At 40.0% G+C, this 23905-nt stretch overlaps 1 protein-coding gene across 1 annotated transcript; it reads right to left on the bottom strand.

The window, feature by feature from the left end:
* Nucleotides 1-4624: 4624 nt before the first annotated feature.
* Nucleotides 4625-9212, bottom strand: LOC107800020 (putative disease resistance RPP13-like protein 1). The gene is made up of 2 exons (XM_016623163.2): nucleotides 8840-9212; nucleotides 4625-8754 (listed from the first exon to the last, which is right to left on the bottom strand). The coding sequence occupies exon 2, from the start codon at nucleotides 8743-8745 to the stop codon at nucleotides 4627-4629; it is 4119 nt and encodes a 1372-aa protein (XP_016478649.2). The 5' UTR covers nucleotides 8746-8754; nucleotides 8840-9212; the 3' UTR covers nucleotides 4625-4626.
* Between the last annotated feature and the right edge of the window lie 14693 nt (nucleotides 9213-23905).

Below are 23905 nucleotides of genomic sequence, written 5' to 3'. Positions count from 1 at the left end.
AGATTCATCATCTACCATTTCTCGAATCCAATGATATCTCACATCAATGTGTTTGGTCCTTGCATGGTACATAGAGTTCTTGCTAAGGTCTATTGCACTTTGACTGTCACAATAGACGACATACTCCTTCTGATGCAATCCAAGCTCTTGAAGGAATCGCTTGAGCCATATCATCTCCTTGCCAGTTTCTGTAGCGGCAATGTACTCTGCTTCAGTTGTTGAAAGTGCAACGCACTTCTGCAACTTAGACTGCCATGATATAGCTCCCCCTGAAAATGTAAATAAATATCCAGTAGTAGATTTTCTGTTGTCAATGTCACCTGCCATATCAGCATCTGTATAGCCCTTCAAGATTGGATCAGATCCTCCAAAGCACAAACAATCTCCCGTGGTACCTCTCAGGTACCTGAGTATCCACTTGACTGCTTCCCAATGTTCCTTTCCAGGATTTTCAAGAAACCTGCTGACAACACCAACTGCGTGAGCAATATCAGGTCTAGTACATACCATTGCATACATCAAGCTTCCGACTGCTGAAGAATAAGGAACTTTAGCCATGTTTCCTTTCTCCTCCACTGTTGTAGGACACATCTTCTTACTCAACTTTAGATGACCAGCAAGAGGTGTGCTGACTGGCTTAGCATTCTTCATGTTGAAGCGTTCTAGTACACGTTCAATGTACTTCTCCTGAGATAGCCACAACTTTCTACTTGTTCTCTCTCGAACTATCTTCATCCCTAGAATTTGTTGTGCTGGGCCCAAGTCCTTCATATCAAATGACTTGGACAGATCTCCTTTTAACTTTGCTATCAACCCCTTGTCTTTTCCTACAATTAACATGTCATCCACATACAACAACAATATAATAAAGTTATTCTCAGAAAATCTTTTGAAGTATACACATGGATCAGAATAGGTCTTTAGGTATGTTTGACTTTTCATGAATGAATCAAACTTCATGTACCACTGCCTTGGTGCCTGCTTCAATCCATAAAGACTCTTATTCAATTTGCACACCATGTGTTTCTTTCCAGCTACTTCAAATCCTTCTGGTTGCTCCATATAAATCTCCTCTTCCAAATCTCCATGAAGAAATGCAGTTTTCACATCCAACTGCTCCACTTCAAGATCTAGGCTAGCTGCTAAGCTCAAAATTGTTCGAATAGAAGTCATTTTAACAACGGGGGAGAAAATTTCGTCAAAATCAATACCTTTCTTCTGTTCGAAGCCTTTAACCACCAATCGAGCTTTGTATCTGACCAGCTTGCCATCTCCATCTTTCTTGAGTTTAAAGACCCATTTGCATTTGAGTGGTCTTTTACCCTTTGGAAGTTCAACCAGCTTGTATGTGCCATTTTTCTGGAGAGATTCCATCTCTTCTTGCATAGCTTTCATCCACTGGTTCTTTTCTGGATGGGACAACACCTCCTTAAGACTTTCTGGCTCCCCCTCATCACTGATGAGGACATACTCTGTGGAAGGGTACCTGCGTGACTCTACCCTTGGCCTCTCTGATCTCCTCAGAGGTTGAGGTTGTTCTTCTCCCTGAGTGGGGTGCTCCACTTCCTCGACACCTTCATCAAGTTGCTCCCCCTGCTCAATAACCTCACCAGGTTGCTCCCCCTGCTCGGCAACCTCGTCGGTCGTACTTTCTGCACTTGTGGGATTGTTAGAAGTAGAAGGAATAGTAACAAAGTTAGGAATTATACCATTCTTCGCCTTTTCTGACATATCAGCAGCAGTTCCAACTTCACTTTCTCGGAAGACTACATCTCTACTTCTGATGACCTTCTTCTTTACAAGATCCCACAGTCTGTACCCGAACTCTTCATCTCCATATCCGATAAATATGCAGGGAATAGATTTATCATCCAGCTTTGTTCTCTGCTCTTTTGGTACATGTGCAAAAGCTCTGCAACCGAACACCTTCAGATGCGAGTAGGACACCTCCTTGTTGGTCCAGACTCTCTCTGGGATTTCAAACGCCAACGGAACTGATGGACTCCTATTGATCAGGTAACAGGCTGTCTGAACTGCTTCACCCCAGAATGACTTAGGCAGTTTAGCCATTCTGAGCATGCTTCTCACCTTCTCCACAATGGTGCGGTTCATCCTCTCGGCTACGCCATTGTGCTGTGGGGTTCCAGGAACTGTCTTTTCATGTCTGATCCCATGACTTGAACAATACTCTTCAAATTCCCTTGAAGTGTACTCACCTCCATTGTCACTTCGGAGACGCTTTAGCTTTCGACCCGTCTCCCTTTCTACTAGAGCATGAAACTTCTGGAAAACTTGAAACACCTGATCTTTGGTTTTTAAAATATAAACCCATAATTTTCGTGAAGCATCATCAATAAAAGTAACAAAATATTTGTTACCGCCCATTGATTCAATTTCCATTGGGCCGCAAACATCAGAATATACTAAATCAAGTATATTCAATTTTCTTTCAGACGATGTCTGAAATGAGACTCTATGCTGCTTACCAAATAAACAGTAGTCACAAGGTTTTACCGTTGTACCTTTGGCATAAGAAATGAGTGATTTCTTGGCAAGAATCTGCAATCCCTTCTCGCTCATATGACCCATTCTTTTGTGCCACAAATCTACAGAAATCTCATCTTGTGCCGCGTTCAATTCACCTTGGCATATTTCTGCATTTGTCCTGTACAACGTGCCACGAGCAACTCCCTTTGCAATCACCAATGATCCCTTAGTGAGTCTCCACTTTTGATTTGCAAAATAGCTCTCGTATCCATCTCGGTCTAAAGCAATTCCCGAGATCAAGTTCATCCGTAAATCAGGTACATGCCGCACATCCTTTAGAACCAATGTGCATTCGACATTTGTCTTGATACAAATGTCACCAATCCCCGCAATCTTTGAGTAACTTGTGTTACCCATTTTCACTGTGCCGAAATCACCTGCTACATATCTGCAAAAAAGATCTCTTACCGGTGTGGCATGGTGAGATGCCGCTGTGTCAACCACCCATTCCGACTCTGAACCTGACAGGTGCATGCATTCCTCTTCCTCATTTATAAAGAGGACAACATTATCATTATTTTGCACCATGGCGGCTGTGTTGTCGTCATTCTTCTGGCCACTGGTTTCACCTTTGCCCTTCCTTGGATTTGGGCAATCTCTTTTGAAGTGACCTGGTTGATTACAGTTGTAGCAATTTCTGACTCTTGATTTGGATCGGTTCTTTGACTTCCCACGAGCTCCGGATCTACCATAGTTGTTCGAACTCCTTTGATAACTCCTGCCTCTACCTTCTGTGATGAGAGCCTGTCCTTGATTTTCAGGCTTCTTTCTCATCTTCTCATTGAGTAGAAGAGCCGATGTGACATCTTTCAACTCAATAGTAGTCTTACCGTGCAGGATGGTTGTTGCCAAGTTATCGTACGAAGATGGCAACGAGTTCAATAGCAAGATGGCTTTATCTTCTTCCTCGATTTTCACTCCGAGGTTGGCAAGCTGTGTGATTAGTCCGTTAAACACATTTAAATGTGACAAAAAATTCGTACCTTCACTCATGTGTAGGGCGTATAACTGCTTCTTCAGGTACAATTTATTTGTCAGCGTTTTGGACATGTATAGGCTTTCCAACCTTGTCCAAATTCCTCGTGCAGTGTCTTCATCAATGATGTTATTTACCACATCATCTGATAAGTGCAACCTAATTGCACTAGCAGCTCTTTCATCCAAGTCAGCCCAATCCTCAGCTTTCATGGTATCAGGCTTTTTGGAATCAACATCTAGAACCTTGTGTAATCCTTGTTGGATGAGCAGATCTCTCATCCTTCTTTGCCATGTTGAGAAACTGTTATCTCCGTTGAATTTTGCTACCTCGTACTTTACTCCGGACATTTTTATTTTTTCACCAAGTATAGTACTACCGACAGTGAATAGTATTTCAGTGAACGAGCAGAACCCGTGCTCTGATACCAGTTGTTGGGAATAAACCCCTTACCAAAATAATATTCACGGTAATAAAGCGGAATAATAATGTAGCACCGAGATACGGTAATTAACAAGAATAAAAGAGTAACAATGACACCAAAATTTTTACGTGGAAAACCCTTCTGAATAAGGGAAAAAACCACGACCCCGAGAGGAGCAACTGATATCACTATAGTAAGGAATTTTACAACTTTGTAGGTCGGAGGTAAATACTCCAAAGACCACTACAACACTCAAAAGAAATAACCCTCTTTTGATATTCCCACCTCACTACAATATCGCTCACTCTCTATTTTCCTCACAGACTATTTTCTTATACCTTGTCTGTGAAACCTTACTCTTTCTTTCTCTCTTTGTTGGTGTGTAGAAATGAGAGTTGAAGCTCTCCTTTTATAGCCAAAGCTTCACCCTCTAAAGCCTACAATATTTGACAATTTACACACACTTTTCACAATTCAACAAAGTTGGCTACCAAACCAAAGAAATTCAACAAGGTTGGCTACCAAACCAAACTAATTCAACAAGGTTGGCTACCAACCAAACCAAGTCAACAAGGTTGGCTACCAAACCAAAGAAAACTCTTATTAGGCACATGGTCTAATACTTCTTCAATGAGATGGACCTCATCATACATCTGTTAGAGCACCTTCATTTTAATCATCACAGGTATTCCCAATTGATCCTTACGGTGGGAATTTGAGCAATATTTGGCCGGTAATCCCCCTTCTCAAATTCTAGGAGTGGTTTGAGCAATGGGCAGTTGTAAATATCTAGTTCAGAGATGGAAGAGGGCATCCCTTTTACCGGAAGAGATTGGAGTTTAGGGCAATCCCAGATTTCCAACTTAGAGAGGGAAGAGGGCAGCGCTGATTCTGGAAGAGGTTGGAGATTACCGCAACAACAGATAGGCAGCTTACAGAGGAAGGAAGGCTTTCTTTTTACTTGAAGAGATTGGAGATTAGGGCAACTCTCGATGGTCAGCTTAGAGAGGGAGGAGGGCAGCGCTGATTCTGGAATAGACCGGAGTTGATTGCATTCGCCAATAACTAGACATTGAAGCGAAGTAAGGCATCGAAGACCTTCCGTCGGTAGTGAATGGAGCTCATCATGGCCATTTAATATAAGCTCAGAAAGAGACAAGGGAAGCCCTTCTTCTAACAGTGACTGAATTTGAGGTAAATTAGAAGTCATAAGACTTTGAAGAGAGGTGAGGCTTTTGAGAACATGGCTGCTTAATGTTTTCAGATTGTCTATCGAAAGAGTTCGAATAGAGCAAGGCACCTCCCAATTTTCACCAGCAGGAATCTCTTTGTCACTACCATCATGTTTGATGTATAACTCTGTGAGACAGGGGAGTCTCTGTAAACCCCACTCCTTTCGCCCATTCACCAGTTTCTTGCAAAGCTCGATCTTAAGGACTTCTAAACTGAAGGGCAATCCTCCTTCGGGAAAGGACTCTATTTCTGGACAATCATACAGTTCCAGTTTCTTAAGAGATGGTAGGAGTTCCTGCATATGTTCTGGCAGCGACTTCAGCTTCTCGCAGTTGCAAATATACAAAGTACGCAACGGCGTCATTTGAGCCACCGAAAGTATTTCAAGATTCTCACATCTATCATAAATAAAGGAGAAATCATTTATTCTGAGTTCTTCAGTCCCGTTGGGAATCAAAAGTCTGGTAAGGCCGTGGCAACTTCTTACACTCAAATAGCGTGCTTGTGGGACCAACTCAGGTGATATCTCATCTATAGAATCACATTTATTCAGTTCCAATTTATCCAGAAACATGTTACTTCCTATGGAAATCATATCACCAACTGATGACTCCAATTTCAATTTCCCACAATGATTTATCTCTATTTTCTTCAAGGTATTTGGCAGACTGCTTAAAGGCAAGGAGGTAAGAGACAGACAACCACTTATGAATAATTCAACTATCTGTTTCATTCCCTGAAGTTGAGACAAAAACTGTTCAGCATGATTAAAGAAAACTCCAACCTTAGGAGAACCTTTAATTTTAAACTCTTTTAGAAATGAAAGTTGGATAGGTGTCTCCGGATTGAGTTTCGGACAATTTGAAATTGTCAATTTTGTCAAAGAACAAAGATTTTCAGGCAACTTTCCAATCAACTCGGGACAATTCTTAATTGAAAGCTCTTGAAGCATAGGGAACTCCCCATTCCCCAATAAATTCCACTGCTTCCACTCCAACATCTCTGCAAATTTAAGCATTTCAAGAGACATAAAAGGTTTTTTGGAGGACGAACTACCATAGAATTCGTCAGTCACCTCTTTTATTCGACGCATCCCTCGAATTGCAAGGAATTTCAAAGAAGGAAGTTGTCCTAATGATGGCAAGGAATAACAGTCCTTGCAGTTTCTTAGAGACAATTCCACTAGCTCAGAAAATGAATAATCAGCTAGCCAAATTGGAAAATGTGTCCCTCTATACCCGTTGATCTCAAGTTCTTTTATGTTTGGATTTGGATGCAGCTCACAAAGTATGTCTCTTTCATTTTGTGAACTGTCGGCCACATTTTCAATACTTACACTCCACTCCAATGATAACTTTTCAATATGTTCCTTTCCTCTCATGTTTGCCTTCAAAGCTTCCCTTCTGTCGGCCACATTTTCCAATCCTAGAATAGATAGAGATCCATACAAGTTATGTAGTTCACCCAAATCTTCCATTCTTGAACCACTGCGATCACCTAGATGAAATTCAGCTCCCAACAACACATGGAGGCTTTTCAACTTGCTCAAATATAGCGGCATCATCAAGCGAGAACTGCCGCTAATGTCAAGGTGACGCAAGTTTATCAACTTTTCCATCTGCTGCGGTAACTCCTCAAGGAATTCACAAGTTGATAAGAGAAGTGTCTCTAAGTTATAGAGTACACAAATGGAATCTGGTAACTGCTTTATCATTGTCCAAGAAAGGTCCAAAAATCTTAGGAGCCTTAATTTGATGAACAAATCATTTGGTAACTCTTTGATATAATAACCAGACAATGAGAGTGCCCTTAAGGATGTTAGTCTTGGCAATATATTATGCAACACTCTCTTGCTTAGAGTTGGACCATAGATATTGATGATGGGAAGTAATGTCCTCAGCTGCTCCAACTTGTAGAGAGGTTTCAACTTTTCAAATTCACCACCATATCCCCTTGAATATGATAGGTGTCGACATCTTCCCAACATATCAGATCCTTTGTTATATTCCAAATTGATGCAAAGTTTTGAAGATGTAACTTGGGCCAAATCATTGACAAGGTCATGCATTAAGAATTTCTCGGTGTTCCCTTGAGAGTACCTTGGGACCCTTTCAAACAATGATCTTGATCGCAACTCGAGAAAGTATTGGTTACCCGAATCTTCAATTATTTTTTCTTTTTGCAACCGTTGCACGAGACCATTAGCAATCCAGAGTTGAATAACTTGTTCTTTGCCAAATGGATAATCCTTGGGAAATATTGCACAATAAGAAAAGCATTGCTTTAAATGCATGGGAAGATCATTGTAGCTCAACATTAACGCCGGTAATATACCATTGTCTGGCAGCTCCCATACTTCACTTCTCAAAATGTGTCTCCACTCTTCAACCTCTGATTTGTACCGTAACAAACCAGCTAGTGTCTTTAGTGCTAAGGGCAAACCTTTGCACTTAGCTGCGATTTGTTTCCCGGCTTCTACATGTTCTAGATGTTCCTTAGTATCCATGTTCTCAAATGCATGTCTTTTGAATAAAGACCAAGAGACATCACTAGACAAATTATACATGATAATTTGCTCATTACTCATCGTCTTGGCAACACTTTCCTTACGTGTCGTCACAATGATCGTACTTCCTGCATCTCCTTGAATAAAAATATTTTTCAAGTCATCCCATGCATTATAGTTGTCATTCCAAACATCATCCAGAACGATAAGAAATTTTTTGTCCTTTAAGCTTTCCTTCAATTTGACCTGTAGCTGATTAAGATTGTTATCGTCCTTTAAGTCAAATGAGCCAATTTCTTGAAGTAAACCTTTTGTTATTCTAAAAGCATCATATGGTTCAGACACACAAAACCAAGCTTTCAAATCGAAATAGTCTTTTACCTTCTCATCATTGTAAACAACTTTAGCAAGTGTTGTCTTGCCAACCCCAGGCTTTCCAACAATAGGAATTACTTTCAAACTTTTACCATTTGTATCAACAGATAATAAACGGCCCACCAATTCCTCTATTTCATTTTGCCTGCCAAAGATTTCAGATTCATCAACCAAAGATGTTGAAGGCACTCTAGTTTCTTGTTTACTAGAAACGAGATAGTCCTTTAGGCCAAGCCTACCAATTTGCTTTTCCAACTCCTCCAAAGTTTCAGTGGTGCCTTCCAACTTTTCCTTTATGTTAAGAAAAAATTCATCACTCAAGCACAAGTTGAGACCACTTACTTGATGGTTGCTTGTTTCTGCATGATTTTGATGCTGACTTTCCACCTTAACTCTCAGAACTTCATAATTGATTTCTTCCATTAAGTTTTCAGCACTGTCCACAGCATCCCGAAGTTCATTAAGCCACTGAGTCACGTATCGATTTGATGTCTGCTTATTCTCCGCATCACTTAGCACAACTTGAAGACCAAGTAAAGTCATCTTCAACCTCTTTAGCAGTCCAACATCATGCTTGCTCCTTTGGAACATCTTGAGCAGCTCACCCTGAGGTGCAAGCCTATCAAAGAGAACATTCAAAGCTGAAGATAGAAATGCACCACCAACTGCTAAGCCGATCTCCATTTCTGAAAGCTGCAAAGCAAAACAAGAAAATCAGATAATGATTAAGAACTTGCAGAAGATTAATAATTCTATCTAAACATACTCTTAGTTTTACCTGTTGAATGCTCAGTCCGTTCTTTAGCAAAATTAACTTGTGCCTCTTAGAAGACCTTACATCTCTCTCTTTCTTTCTTTTCAAAAAGTAAGACTAACTCTTGCATTATTGCTGAAATTCTGATAAAACTCTACACTCTACATTCTAGAAATTGTCTACGTTGACTTTGTATTTTAATTACTAATAGTTAACACTCAAGTAGCATTGACTTTGTATTTTAATTACTAATAGTTAACACATCAATAGCACTGACTTTGTATTTTAATTACTAATAGTTAACACATCAATAGCATTGACTTTGTATTTTAATACTAGCAAATTGGAAGAAAATTACATGTTCTGACCTGTACACCTCGTCATAATTGATAAAATAAAATTCACAGTCTTTACCTACCTTGCCCTGTCTCGTCATTGCCTTGCTCAGAGAAATTGTTGGGTGATATTATTTTATTTTTTTTATGTTTTTTCCTTATGGGAAATTACCAGCTATGTACATTTATAGATAGCTTATTACAAAAATTGGCCAATTGATAAAATATTACTAATATTAGCCAATTAGCTATTTGTAGCAAAAAAATATCAAATTTTTGCTTTGTTTTGAGTGAGTGTTATTAGAATGGATTAGGCACAACTTAAGGAGCTTGAATCTCAGTTTTGGGATGATTTGGGGAAGTTTTGAGGTGGTTTGAATTGAAAATTCGGTAAAAACTGAACGTAAAAAAATGATATGTGTATCACACTGTGTATCATTTGTGTATCACATATATATTATATTTGTATCTATTATGTATCACATGTATATCCAGAGTTGGATGAACTGACCAGATTTGAGTGTTTTAAACTTGGGGGACAATAACTTGATTGGAGGCTTACCAATATCCCTGGAGGTTTTAAGTAATTTGTATTCTTTGGACTTCTGAAGAAATAGACTTACTTGTTCATTACCTTCATCATTGGCAAACTATACAAAGTTGCAGAAAATTGATTTAGCTGAGAACGAATTTGTAGGACAACTACCACCGTGGTTAGGAATGAAGTTTTCAGATTTGATAATCCTTAGCCTTAGCTCAAACAAATTCTATGGTGAATTGCCTCCAGAAATTTGTCACCTCAAAGATCTTCAAATCGTAAACCTTGCAAACAATAGTTTCTTTGGAACTATACCAAGGTGTATTAGCAATTTAACAGCAATGGTCGCCGAAGATAAGTTGGGGGAAGCTGATATTGAGTATGGTCAGTATTTTGGAGAAATTGTGAGAGAAAGCACAATGGTAACAACTAAACGCAATATTTACCAGTATGATAAAACATTGGCATCGGTTACAAGCATGGATATGTCTAACAATAATCTCTCTGGAGATATTCCCATAAGTTTTACCAGTCTTATAGGATTGAGAATCTATAATTTCTCAAAAAACCATCTAACAGGTAGGATCCCATATGGCATTGGCGACATGAAAGTGCTCGAATCCCTTGATCTTTCAGAAAATCAACTTTCCGGTTAAATCCCGCAAAGCTTATCGAGTTTGTCAACTTTGAGCTTCCTGAATCTATCTTATAACAATTTGTCAGGAAAAATACTAGTGAGCACTCAACTTCAAAGCTTTAGTTCCTCGAGTTTCCAGGGAAATGAGCTTTGCGGGCTTCCACTCTTCGCGAACTGCAGTTTAGGTGGTCAAAATCTTGATGGCGATACTGAAAAAGATGAGAGTGATGAAGATGAACTGGATTGGTTCTACATTGCAATGTCAATAGGATTTGGTCTTAGCTTTTGGGGAGTATGTTCTTGTTTGCTTTTCAAGAGATCATGGAGACATGCCTATTATCGTTTTTTAGATAGTTGTTGGAAATCCTTGTGTGTAAAGTTACAAATATGGGGATGGCTATGATTGAGGAGATTGTTATTCTTGTCACACCTACTTTTTGCACGCCCGGCCCCGAAGGGTTAAATGCGCGAGGGAGTTTTTCCAATTTAAGTGACAATATTCGAAATGGGATTATTTATTTAATTCAGAGTCGCCACTTGGAAAAAGTTTGGCTTTTGGTGTCCCAAGTCACCGGTTTATCTTGAATCCCAAATCGAGGAAATTTCGACTTTTCCAAATAAAGTCTGCGAACCAGAAATTCTAAGTAAGGAATTCTGTTGACCCGAGGGAAGGTGTTAGGCACCCTCGAATCCCATGGTTCTAGCACGGTCGCTTAAATCATTATAATGGCTAAATATCTGATTTAAATACATGTTATAACTTGTGTATTTTTATTAAGTTTAAACCACTTTTATAATTATCATTTATTGTTATAGAATTGCAACGTCGTGAAAATGCATCTCGAACCACGTCACAATCAATGCGCCCGTAGTTGTTAACACATTTCGACTCCGTTGAGGTTTGGATTCGGGTCACATCAATGTGCACCCGAGTTTAAGAATGTAATTTAATTAAGCCGCGCCTAAAGGGCCTAACGCGTTATTATCTTTGGGAAAGGCCATGAAATTTACTAAACAGCCTGTCCTGGATTCTAAATATTTATTATGTTTAGTTATTGAGGGCCCCGCAATTTACATTTTTATTTGGCGAGGCTCGTCTCTATTTTAGAAAGGATATCCTAAAGCGACTACATTTCTAACTGCGTTTTGTCTAAAAATAGGAGAAGAAAGATATATGTTAATTCAAGTATATGATTTGGCCTAACCCGGATCCTTATCAATTTCTGATTAATTATTTATAAAAATGGAGAGACGTCATACCTTGTGAAACATGCTTTAATTGGACAAGAAGTTACATACGAGATTAACGAAATACCACACTTAATCCGAACAACGTCCTTAAGTCGGATTAAAATTAACTTGCTTCAGCAGGATTAATAGAATTCCTTATTAAAGGAAAAACTAGTCCTATAGACTGCCTATAGAAATTGAGACTGAGTGATTCAAAACTGCATTATATTTGGCTAGATTTAACAGCCATTTGCCCCTACCTATTCAAAGCGAGCTGAAAGAATGAGTTTAATTTTAACAATCATATTAAATGGTTTCACATTCCATGAACTGCATTTACTTCCTGTATGCTACTTAAACGAATCAAATACCACAGTTTCAGATCAACATAAACATTAATTAAGTATAAACTTACTAATGTATTCTCTATTAGGCTACAAATTAAAGGATTTATACATCTTTAACAATATTCGCAAAGCTGTAAGTAAGGCAACAGATGATTAAAATTTCTTCAGATCTTTCGATTCAACTTTCATTGCGACATCAGTTACATCAGACAGATTCGAAGTGTGTACCTGAGGAGATGCTTACAATGAAAAAAGCAAGAGAGTCAGTTGAGCAGCAGTGCAAGCGAAACAGCAGCAGTAATAGACAAATAACAGTAGGGCAATTTGAACAAAAAACCCAGTGCAAGAGGCAAAATGGCAGAATGACAGCAATGACCAGTAGTATAGAAACAGAAATCCAGACAATCCAATTCCAAGAGAATCAACCAATGCAAACCAAACTAACACACTTAGCTGATACTTGAAAAGAAAACTGACTGAATAGGCTGAGCAGGCTAAGAATTGAACAAAAGCAGGAAGAAAACCAGTTTCTGATTTCTGTATCTTTATCCCTCTTACTATCTATTTCTTTTCAAAACCCAATGTCCAATTTCAGTCTTGAAATCTATTTTTGGCTATCCAAAAGAATTCTTTTCCAGTTCTTTTTTCTGTTTTTCAGAACTCAACTCTCCTCCAAATGTTCCCTCTCAGTTCACTCTGTTATTATCAATGTCTATCTGTGTGTGTGTGTGTATATCCAAAAATCTCCTCATGTGTCTCTCTATTATCCCCCTTTTACTGATGGAAATCCCCCCTTTTATGAACCTAAAATCAGCCTTTTAACAGCCTGTTTAGACAATTAGAATACCCCTCCCATGTGCTACCCTCTTTTCAGATTCCACTTAGCTATTTAAGTATAAACCCCCCATGATATTCCCTGGCAGACTTACTCTTTTAAACGAGGTTTAATACTTCTTAAACTAAAGCAGGGTATGGGCAGCAGAATATAATCTGACAGCATATGCTGTCAAATTATTTTAATCAGAATGGCTCTTATGCACATGTTGTGCACTGAAGCACATGCCCTCCAATTCAGGTTGTAACTAACAGACCAAAACTTAGATTTCTGAAATCAAATTAACAACTATAAGTTACTAAACCCAGTCTCTAATTGATTCAGGCAATGCTTAACAGAAGCAGGTCAATTGGTTATTGTTCGGACAACCGAAACTAATTGACGACATATGTCGACTCGACTATACTAATCATAACACGTACAATTGAAACCAAAATCAGACATTTAACAGTATCGAACACATGACTCGAATCATACTGACCAAGCAGAATTGTACTGGGGAATCAGTTGATCAGTCAAATTTGAGGTTCGACTAATTGCACAGCACACACATATACACATTATTAGTAAAAATAGAAGAGGGATTCAATCAATCACAGAGGTTCAGGTAAGGTGGACAACCAACAGTTGATAAAAATTCAAAGACACAAATTACACAAGACATTCGGCCATACGAATAGACCTTTAAACTACACACGTACTGAATAACAATGAGAAAACAAACTTACCTTAAAAACTTTGAAAACAGAAAAATCAACTCGTTTGAAAAGACCCTTCTCAAGGTTGAACGGAATTTAATCGAAGTGTTTCTCAAATGAGAAACACTTCGATTAAAGTCCATTAGACCCTAATCTCTTGGTTCGAACAGGCACGGAACAAGCACGAGGAAACCTAGGGTTTTAGAGGGCAGATTTGGGTTTTGGGCTTTCTTGGTTAGATTCGGACCAAACCAAGCATGGTTTGGTCACGAGGGGGGTCCGGGGACTGTCTGGTATGAATTTAGAGCAGATCGGTGTAGATCGAGTTTTGACTCGAATCTTCAAATGAAGATTCGAGAAGGTGGGATGGGATTCGAGCTGAACGGTTGGTGGATTCATGTTCAGGGTGTCAAGGTGGTCCTAGGGTGTTAAGGTGAAGGTCACCGGCGTTCATGCCGCCGGGATTAATGGTGAGGAATAAGGGGGCGGCTAGGATTTCGTGGGGAAGGGGATGAGGACAAAAGCTGGGGTATTGGATAGGAGGCAGGGTATGGTAGGAGGCTTATATATGGAATGGGTGGATTGATTTCAACCGTTGGATGAGGCGAGATGGACGGCTTGGATCTGAAGGTTTAAAAGAAACGTCGTCGTTTGGCTTAGTAGGGGTCAGATTTGGTTCGGGTAGCGGTTCGGGTAATGGGAGTTATGGGTGAGAGATCCGGACCGTTGGTTTGAACGGTCGTGATGGATTGGCATTGAAACGACGTAGTTTTGGTGTTAAACTACGTCGTTTTGTGGCCTGGGGGTGGGCTGTTCGGACTGGTGGCTTGGGCTGTTCATTTGGGCCTCAGATTTTGAAAATGGGAATTGGCCCAAATTCATTTAAAACAAGTTTCAACCTCTTTTTCTTTATTTCTAATTTTCTTAAACACACAACCTAATTAAATAAAACTAAACACCATTAATTAACACTTAACGTATTTATTACACGCAATATAAAAAATGTCAAAAGTAGGTAAAATTAAACAAGGCAACAAATCAGGACAAACAAAATGCGTACTTTGTGATTTTCCATTTAACAACCGGATTACGGTTTAAATTACGCATGACATATACATTTTTTGTATTTTGTTTCAATAAAAATAAAAATGGACAAAAAATCATAAATAATTAACAAAGTGCCATGTAAAATCCAAAAATTGTACAGCATGACCATTTGTTATTATTTTTATTTCTTTTGGAGCGATTGTCGCGTAAAAACAAAAATCACGTGCTCACAGCTGCCCCTCTTTGTTCGGAAACACGAAGGGTTTTCGTGCAAAGATAAAGTGAGCGGATATGAGCGATTTTTGTCTATGGACTACTCCGTGTGAAGCATGTTTTGAAAGATCTGACCGAATCTTTGCTTCAAAGATTTTCTACATATCCTGGGCTAAACAGGAATCAGGTCAATGTAGTTCGGGAAATTCTTGATAGCTGGGACTACCATGGGACTGCAATGCTTGCTGTTACTGCTGTTGCTGTGGTCACCACTGCTTTACTGACTGCCTTATTATAACCAAAGAAAAATTAAAACTTAACTAAACACTTATATGCATGTCAACTGCTAGTTACAAGATTCCTATCTATGATTCTTTGCGACTTGATCATGGGTCTTAGCTGATTTTGCTTGGAGACTTCGATCCGAATCTTGATGCTTGCGAGTTGTAGGTGCTTGTTTAATTTCTGGGATACTCAGTGACTGGCAGAGTTCTGGACCTCAATCAAATCTTGGAGCGATCCGCCTTCCATTTTCTCCGGTATCTCGGGACATCTTCTTTTTTTGTCTTTTTCTTCTTAGATTCCGAGTTAAGACTCATCTCGTGGGTCATTTCGATCTATGTGGCTCGAGGTTAGACCTGCGGGAAAAAACAAACGAACGAAATTTTCTGCCCCAGTTTCACTAGGAAATTTCGTGAATTATTCTCCGGGAAGTTCATAAAATTGATGAAAGAAGGTATGAATGCTTAGTTCAGGGTTGGAGCCCTAATACCGACTAGCTGGGAGAAGTTCAGTTTAGAGTTAAAACTCTAATACTGACCAACTGGAAAAAGGTCAGTTTAGGGTTTAAAACCCTAATGCTGACTGCATGAAAAAGCTCAGTTTAGGGTTTAAAACCCTAATGCTGGCTAAATGGAAAAAGTTCAGTTTAGGGTTTAAAACCCTAATGCTGACTAAATGGAAAAAGTTCAGTTTAGGGTTTAAAACCCTAATGCTGACTGAGAGGAAAGAGTTCAGTTTAGGGTTTTAAAACCCTAATGCTGATTGCATGGAAAAGCTCAGTTTAGGGTTTAAAACCCTAATGCTCACTAAAGGAAAAATTCAGTTTAGGGTCTAAAACCCTAATGTTGATTGAAAGGAAAGAGTTCAGTTTAGGGTTTAAAACCCTAATGCTGATTGCATGGAAAAAACTCAGTTTAGGGTTTAAAATCCTAGTGCTGGCTGAATGGAAAAAGTTCACTTTAGGGTTTAAAACCCTAATGCTGACTGATTGGAAAGAGTTCTCGGGTTATGCCGAAAAGATTCATCGAGTTATGCCGGGAGGATTCATCGGGTTATGCCGGGAGGATTCATCGGGTTATGCCGGGAAGATTTATCGGATTATGCCGAAAAGATTCATCGGGTTATGCCGAGGGGATTCATCGGGTTATGCCGGGAGGATTCATCGGGTTATGCCGGGAGGATTCATCGGGTTATGCCGGGAGGCTTCATCGGGTTATGCCGGAAAATTCATCGGATCATGCCGGGAAGATTTATCGGGTTATGTCGGGGAGATTCATCGGGTTATGCCGGGAGGCTTCATCAGGTTATGCCGGAAAATTTGTCGGATCATGCCAGGAGGGTTTATTGGGTTATGCCAAAAAATTCATCGGGTTATGCCGAAAAAATTCATCGGGTTATGCCGAAAAGATTCATCGGGTTATGCCGAAAAGATTCATCGGGTTATGCCGGGAGGATTCATCGGGTTATGCTGGGAAGATTCATCGGGTTATGCCGGGAAGATTTATCGGATCATGCCGGGAAGGTTTATCGGGTTATGTCGAGGGGATTCATCGGGTTATGCCGGGAGGATTCATCGGATCATGCCGGGAAGGTTTATCGGGTTATGCCGAAAAGATTCATCGGGTTATGCCGAGGGGATTCATCGGGTTATGCCGGGAGGATTCATCGGAACATGTCGGGAAGGTTTATCGGGTTATGCCGAAAAATTCATCGGGTTATGCCGGGGAGATTCATCGAGTTATGCCGGGAGATTTATCGGGTTATGCCGGGAGGATTCATCGGGTTATGCCGGGAAATTCATCGGGTTATGCCGGGAGGCTTCATCGGGTTATACCGAGGATTTGGGTAGATAAAGCTCCTTGGGTTATGCCAGGGAGATCCGTGGTTTATACCGGGATAGTCGAGGAATGAGGTCCTACGCTACCATCGGATCATTTTTTTTATCAAAATGCACGAAAATATTATGGGAAACTTACCTTTGGTCGTTTTCCGCTGTAAGGTTGTTTCAATGCTTGCACGCTTTATTTCTTTTGGGCTACACCTGCTTCTTGCACAGCTGCTTTGTGTCGCACCTGTCTCAATTTCCCTAAACAAAGAAAAATTGTTAGTTTGAAAACGGCGGTTGGTTTGGGGACCTTGACTGTTCCAATTGCTTTGTCTTGGCCTAATTCTTATGGAGAAAATCTGTCATTGATTGGATCCACATGCGAAACCCTTTGGACTACTCAGACTTGCGTTTGCAGATTTTGTGATGATTTGCCTTGTAAGGCTTTGGTTTTTTTTTTTTCGTCCCGTTTTGCTTGGGGATTTTCGGTGGGGATTTTATTAGGGAGACTCTGTGGGGATTTGTACAAGGGAATCTCCGTGGGCATTTGTCCAATGCGAACTCTGTGAGTATTGTTTTTTTTTATTATTATTATTGTAGCAAACTTGCCGGGGATGTGCTGGGGTGGACCTCTTTGGGGAATTTTACAAGGGGAGACTCCGTGGGGATTTGTAACAAGGGATACCCTGTGGAGATTTGTCAGTTTTGGAAGAAAATCAACTACCATGCCCAGTCGGGATGGGACTGACACGCCACTGAGGTCGTACATTTTATTTGACTCTTGCCAAACGGAGCCCTGTAAAAAAAACGGTCCTGCCACCTTCCTTTGTAATTGTTACGGGATTAAGAGTTAGATCAAAAGGACTCAAAGAAAACTATGTAAAGGAAAGCATATTAGTTTAAAGAGAAGCGTCCCTTTCGGGAAGAGAAGAAGGACTTATCTGGAGTGTATGCTGGCTTCAACTAACATGACATGCCTTTTGGACTGGATGCCCGACCTTCAAGAAACTGCACTTCCTCATGAATCAAAACAGATCTATGTTTTTTTTTTCAAAACCCGGGAACCTTGCCAGGACTTTCTGAGGTGGAATCATCTTTTTGGCCGACAACGCCCTTTGCGGGTTTTCGCTAGTCGACCTCTCTCATTTCCCTTCTTACTGTCGCCTGCTAGCACTCTTTGCGAGTTTTTACTAAACAAGCTCTCTCATTTTTGACTTCCCTTCTCGCGTCGCCTCACGGTGCCCAAAGGTTTTCACCGACAAGACTCTCTCATTTTATTCTCCTCATTTTGTCGTATCAGACCCAAATAATTCCATCTTCTCATTTTGAAACGCTTTGTTGATTGATCAGAAGGACTTGGACAAAGGCTTGGGGTGAAAAGAATGTGGATTGAACTACAACTTTGGAATCTATTGGGCGGGATCATGGCCGAATCATTATAACTTCTGCCCCAGTTTTACTTTCGGGGGGAATTCCTGGATTTTATTTTGATGTGACTGAACCCCAAGGAGAGGTTGCCTACGTATCCTTTCGGAATCAAGTCAGACGTAGTTCATACAACTTTTGTTTTTGGATTTTTTTTTTGTTTTTCTGATTTGCTTTGTTTTTCGCTTCCCTTCCTTTTTTCATTTTCATTGTCTTTTTTTTTGTATATATATTTTCTTATTTTTCCAATTCTTTCTTCTTCTTTTTTTTTTTCATTTTTTTTCAATAATATTTTCAGGTTCCAGAGAGGGTAATCCAAGAAGAGTAACCAGCTCAAATGGGTTTGCAAAGGGTTAATAGTGTTTGGGTAGCGAGAATGAAAGCCTTCGTCATCTCAAACTGTGCAAAGATATCGCCAGAGTGATTTAGACATATCACTGCACCTGCTTTCCAATCAAGGCTGACGTCGTTTCTTTCGACGTCGCCCAGATACAAATGCTCCATTTGGTAACGTTTTTCAATGACGTATGGACCCTTCTTTCTTGGTACAATTGCTCGTGACAAACCGCAGTTATTAAGGTTATCATTCTGTACGGGTCTAAGCCCATTTACTGCTCTCAAACTCTGCTTTAGTGACGGACATTTTCCAAACCATGAACCAATTTTCTTTAGTTGTTCCTACTTTTCAAATTCTTTATATCTCAAATTTTGACTCATTATTTGAAGTATGATCGGAGTTCTCGTGATTCGGGCATGAAGTCCGCAAACATGTCATGTTATTTAAAGCTGCATTTATCAGAATTGAAGAGAACACAAAAGAAAACATAGAAGAAGAAAGTGAGTAATCAAGCATGATTTCATTTCTTGGCATTTTGGGGAAGATAAGGAAAAAGGTTGACATTCAAGAAATTAAAAACATGAAACTGAAGAAAAACATCTGAGTCACACTCTAGGGTAACTCGTGATGCAGAGAAAGTGGCAAGACAGGTTCATTAGGACTTCCGTTTCATCAAGAATGGCGTAGCCTTCTAGTTTTGAAGCTTGGTGCTTGGTCCCATGTACGATACTTCAACGGTGCTAGTGCCCTCTCCTGGCTGGACCATGTGTATTTCGCATAGCTTTTCCCTTGTCGCCTCACATATTTCCTCACTCTCGTCGAGCGGGGACACCTTATCATCTCCCTCTTTGTTGTATTTTGGCTCCTGTGGTATGCGTCCGACAAACACTGGCTCATTCGGCCGAGGTGGTTTGATCGTCCCCCATACCATGGAGGCCTGCTTGAATACATCGCTTATTCCTTTTTCTTGCTCCGAAGTTACCCTGGGTCCCTTTTCTGTATCAGCAATAGCAATTATGGCTTTAAGTGTCGGATCAACTTCCTCGTCTTCACAAATCATCCCAACTATCGGCCCGTTGTTGTGGGCGGGCAGCGGATTATTGGTCACATTTGGGATATCCTCGTCTCTTAACACAATCTTCCCTTGGTCTAACAGATTCTCTACAGCTTGTTTCAATGTCCAATAGTCGTTGGTGTCGTGCCCTTCTACCCCTGAATGGTATGCACATCTGACACCCCGCTGATATGATGGTGATCCCGGGTTCTGCCCGTTTGGTGGTATGGGCTGCAACAAATTCATTTGGACAAGCTTAGGGAATAGGGCGGAATAGGGTTCACCGATTGGTGTGTCGTTGGGTATCCTGGGTGGTTCCCGAGGACAGAAATTATTCTGAGGAGGTCGAGGATTGTAGTGGTTTCGGTGAGGAGGCTGATTCCTAGGATGTGGGGCCTGCCCCCGATTGACTGGTTGTGACCGCTGGATAAAATGCTGGGTGCTCATGACCATGTAGGGCTGAGGAGCGTAGGTCGCATTTTGGTGGGGGAAATAATGTTGCAAGGTTCTTTCCGAAGAACAAAGCCCGGGATTATGATATTCTCCCACATCTGATACCGCCATGGATGTTTCCTCTTTTTTCTTCCCTCTTGCCATTCCTCCAGACCCGCTTTGGACGGCTTGGGAGGTTGCCCTTATGGCTGCCTGACTCAAAATTCTTCCCGTTTTCAAACCGTTCTCCACCATCTCTCCAATCTTAATCGCTTCTGCGAAAGGCTTTCCCATGGCTGACATCATGTTTTGGAAATAGTCGGACTCTTGAGCCTGGAGAAAAGTAGTGACCATCTCTATCTCGTCCATGGAAGGTTTTACCCTTGACGCTTGCTCGCACCATTTGATGGCGTATTCTCTGAAACTTTCCGAGGGTTTCTTCTTTAAGTTTGACAAAGCATTTCTGTCTGGTGCGATGTCAATATTATATTGAAACTGCCCTATGAAGTCTCTGGCAAGATCATCCCATATATGCCAGCGAGATATGTCCTGGCCCATATACCATTCCGAAGCGACTCCCACCAAACTTTCTCCGAAGTATGCCATCAGTAATTCTTCTTTGCCTCCGGCTCCCCGTAGTTGGTTGCAATACTTTTTGAGATGAGCAATGGGATCACCGTGCCCGTCGTACTTCTCAAACTTTGGAGTTTTGAAACCCACAGGGAGACGTACGTGAGGGAACATGCATAGATCAGCATAGGAGACGCTTTTCTGTCCGCTCAGACCTTGCATGTTTTTCAAATTTTGTTCAAGGCTCTTCATTCTCTTGGCCATTTCACCTTGCTCAGCAATTTTGGAGCTTTGGTCCTGCTCAGGTGCCAACTCGTATCGAGTTGGTTAAGGGGGAGTGTTGGTGGCAAGTCGAGTTGGTTCCAACGAGAAAGGGGGAGTTGGAAAGGTGAATGAGGAAGAGTCGAAATTGGGCCTGTGTGTAGTGGGCTGTGCCATGATTGGGCAGGGCGGTGCGGTGAAAATGCTTGTAGTGACATCCGTTGTTGACATCCAAGGGCAAGACTCAAAGGGTGATTCTGCGGAGTGGGCTGAAGCGGCTGGGTACCCGAACGGGGTAGCTGGATAGCTTATGGGAATGTTCGAAGTTCCACTCGTTCTGTGGAGCAATCCAGGGAATCCAGGGATAACACTTGGTGGTTCTCTTCCATTATGCCAGTCATCCAACATCTCCATCATGCGGAGCCTCAGAATTCTGTTTTCCTCAGCAGTTGCTGACTCAAAAGTCGGGACGGCCGAGATCGAGCTCTCCTCGGGGACGGGAATTGTTGGCAAAGGAATTTTCGAAGACATCGCTATATTCCCCTTTGACCTTGTGAAGTAAGTGTGAATACTTCCTTTTGTCTTAACAATAGGCAACTGAACACTCCCTTTTGACCTCGTGAAATATGAATGCGAGGCCAGACTTCCCCCAAACCAACTACCTTTCTAAAACCTGGAAGACTCATTAGAAGACAAGTGGTTAGTTCGAAACAAATAACGGATAGGCAATGAATGCACCTATACAGTTAAATGAATTTCTGCATGTCTGCAGCGAAGACATGCGTCACTCCGGCTTCTTTCAGGCTCCTCCTTTTATTCATTTCATTTTTTTTATATATTTTATTATTTATTTATTTATCTATTTTTTTTATTACTGTTTTCCATATTTGCAGTAAAATGTGACCGGATCCGATGAGGATTGCCTACGTATCACGACGCCGCGCGAATCAGATCATTACGTAGTTCGAAACTAACAAGTATAAAAATAAAGAAACAAGTGCTCATTTAGCATAGGGCTCAAAAGATTTGACTATTCTTTGTTTATTTACTTATTCAATTTTTGTTTTTTTTTTATTTTTTGGAATTTTTGAAAGAAATGCCTTAAAAGAAGAAAGAAAATTTTGTTTATTTTGATTTTTGTTTTATTTTTTAAAGAAAGACTTCTAAAAAATTTATTTGCTTTTGACTTGAATTCTGGAAATTTATTAAAAAAGAAAATATTTTATTAAAAAGAAATATGTTTGGTTGATTTTTTTTTGTTTGTTTTACCTTTTCTACGGAAGAAAGAATGTATATGATGTTGCCTCTTAAATTTTGAAAGAGGGACTTTTAAGAAAATGATGTGGAATTCTGAGTTTTATTTATTTACAAAAGCACTTCTAAAGAAAAATCCTAATATTTTGAAATTCAATTTTTTCAAATATATTTTTTTTTGGACATTTTACAAAAAAGAGACTAAAAAGCAAAGAGTATTGTTTCTTTTGTATTTTTGTTGCTGCTTTTTAATTCTTATTTCATTTTTTCATATGAAAGATTTCAGAAAGAAGGAGACTATTTATTTATTTTTTTATTATTTTTTATTTGAGTTTAAAGAAAACTTCTATATTATTTTTTTATTTCTTTTTTTTTTGTATTTTCTAAAGAAACATTTATAAAGAAAGAACTAAAGAAAAATATATATATTTTTTTTTGGATTTTTTTTTAAAATTGGGGCCGGAACCGATGAGGTTTGCCTACGTATCTCACATCCGGTGAGAATCAGACCCGCGTAGTTCGGTCAAATTAACCGAATTATTTTAGAACAAAATTCTTTCCTTTTCAACAAACAACTTTCCAAAAATAAAAGACTATCTTTTCTATCTTTTTGTTTTTCTTTTTCTTAGTAAAGCAAATTACTGAAAACAAAACATTTTCCCTTTTATTATCGTAAAATTTCGGCAGAGTTTTGACAGTAATTGGGCATTGCTATTTTTCAAAGTAGAAAATTAGCCCTATACACTGTTATTTTTTTTGTTTATTTTTCAAATACTCCAAAGTCAGGCAGCATGCATGTCCGAGACAAATAAATGCACGGAAACAAATAGGATGCAACATGATGGTCTTTTCATTTCAGGTTGCTAATCCTAGACGGACCCAACCCCTGTGTTGAGTCCCCTAAGTCAAATGCAACATGATGCAAATAAGCGTTCCTATTAGGGATCCGGCATGAAGTCAAGTTATTCTAGGTTCGTAACCTGGGTATTTGTTCTAGACTGTGTACCCGAGCGGACAACTCGAGTCGAGGAGGGGGCTACGTACCGGGGACCCGCGAGATCGTCCGGCTTTGTAACTTGTCCGACCTCTTTCTTATTTCAGGTATTGACACTAACAGAATAGGGAGTCTCGACCAGCGAGCTTCTCCCCGGAGGTAAGAAGAGAAGGGTTTCGGCACAGTTTATATACAGTTCAGATAATATCAAAGCGGTAAAAGACAACATTTAGCACGTTATGCAAAAACATGTAATAAAGATCAGATAATAAAGCCAAATATAACAATTATTCTAAGCTCGAATTCTTGAACCCTGAACCAGTGGTTCTGGGTTAAACATCCCAAGCGGAGTCGCCAAAGCTGTCACACCTCCTTTTTGCGCGCCCGGACCCGAAGGGTTAAATGCGCGAGGGAGTTTTTCCAATTTAAGTGACAATATTCGAAATGGGATTATTTATTTAATTCAGAGTCGCCACTTGGAAAAAGTTTGGCTTTTGGTGTCCCAAGTCACCGGTTTATCTTGAATCCCAAATCGAGGAAATTTCGACTTTTCCAAATAAAGTCTGCGAACCAGAAATTCTAAGTAAGGAATTCTGTTGACCCGAGGGAAGGTGTTAGGCACCCTCGAATCCCATGGTTCTAGCACGGTCGCTTAAATCATTATAATGGCTAAATATCTGATTTAAATACATGTTATAACTTGTGTGTTTTTATTAAGTTTAAACCGCTTTTATAATTATCATTTATTGTTATAGAATTGCAACGTCGTGAAAATG

Source organism: Nicotiana tabacum, chromosome 22, assembly GCF_000715075.1.
Source record: "Nicotiana tabacum cultivar K326 chromosome 22, ASM71507v2, whole genome shotgun sequence".
Taxonomy (NCBI): domain Eukaryota; kingdom Viridiplantae; phylum Streptophyta; class Magnoliopsida; order Solanales; family Solanaceae; genus Nicotiana; species Nicotiana tabacum.
The sequence above is the reverse complement of the archived record's forward strand: the minus strand, read 5'-3'. Positions and strand labels throughout refer to the sequence as shown.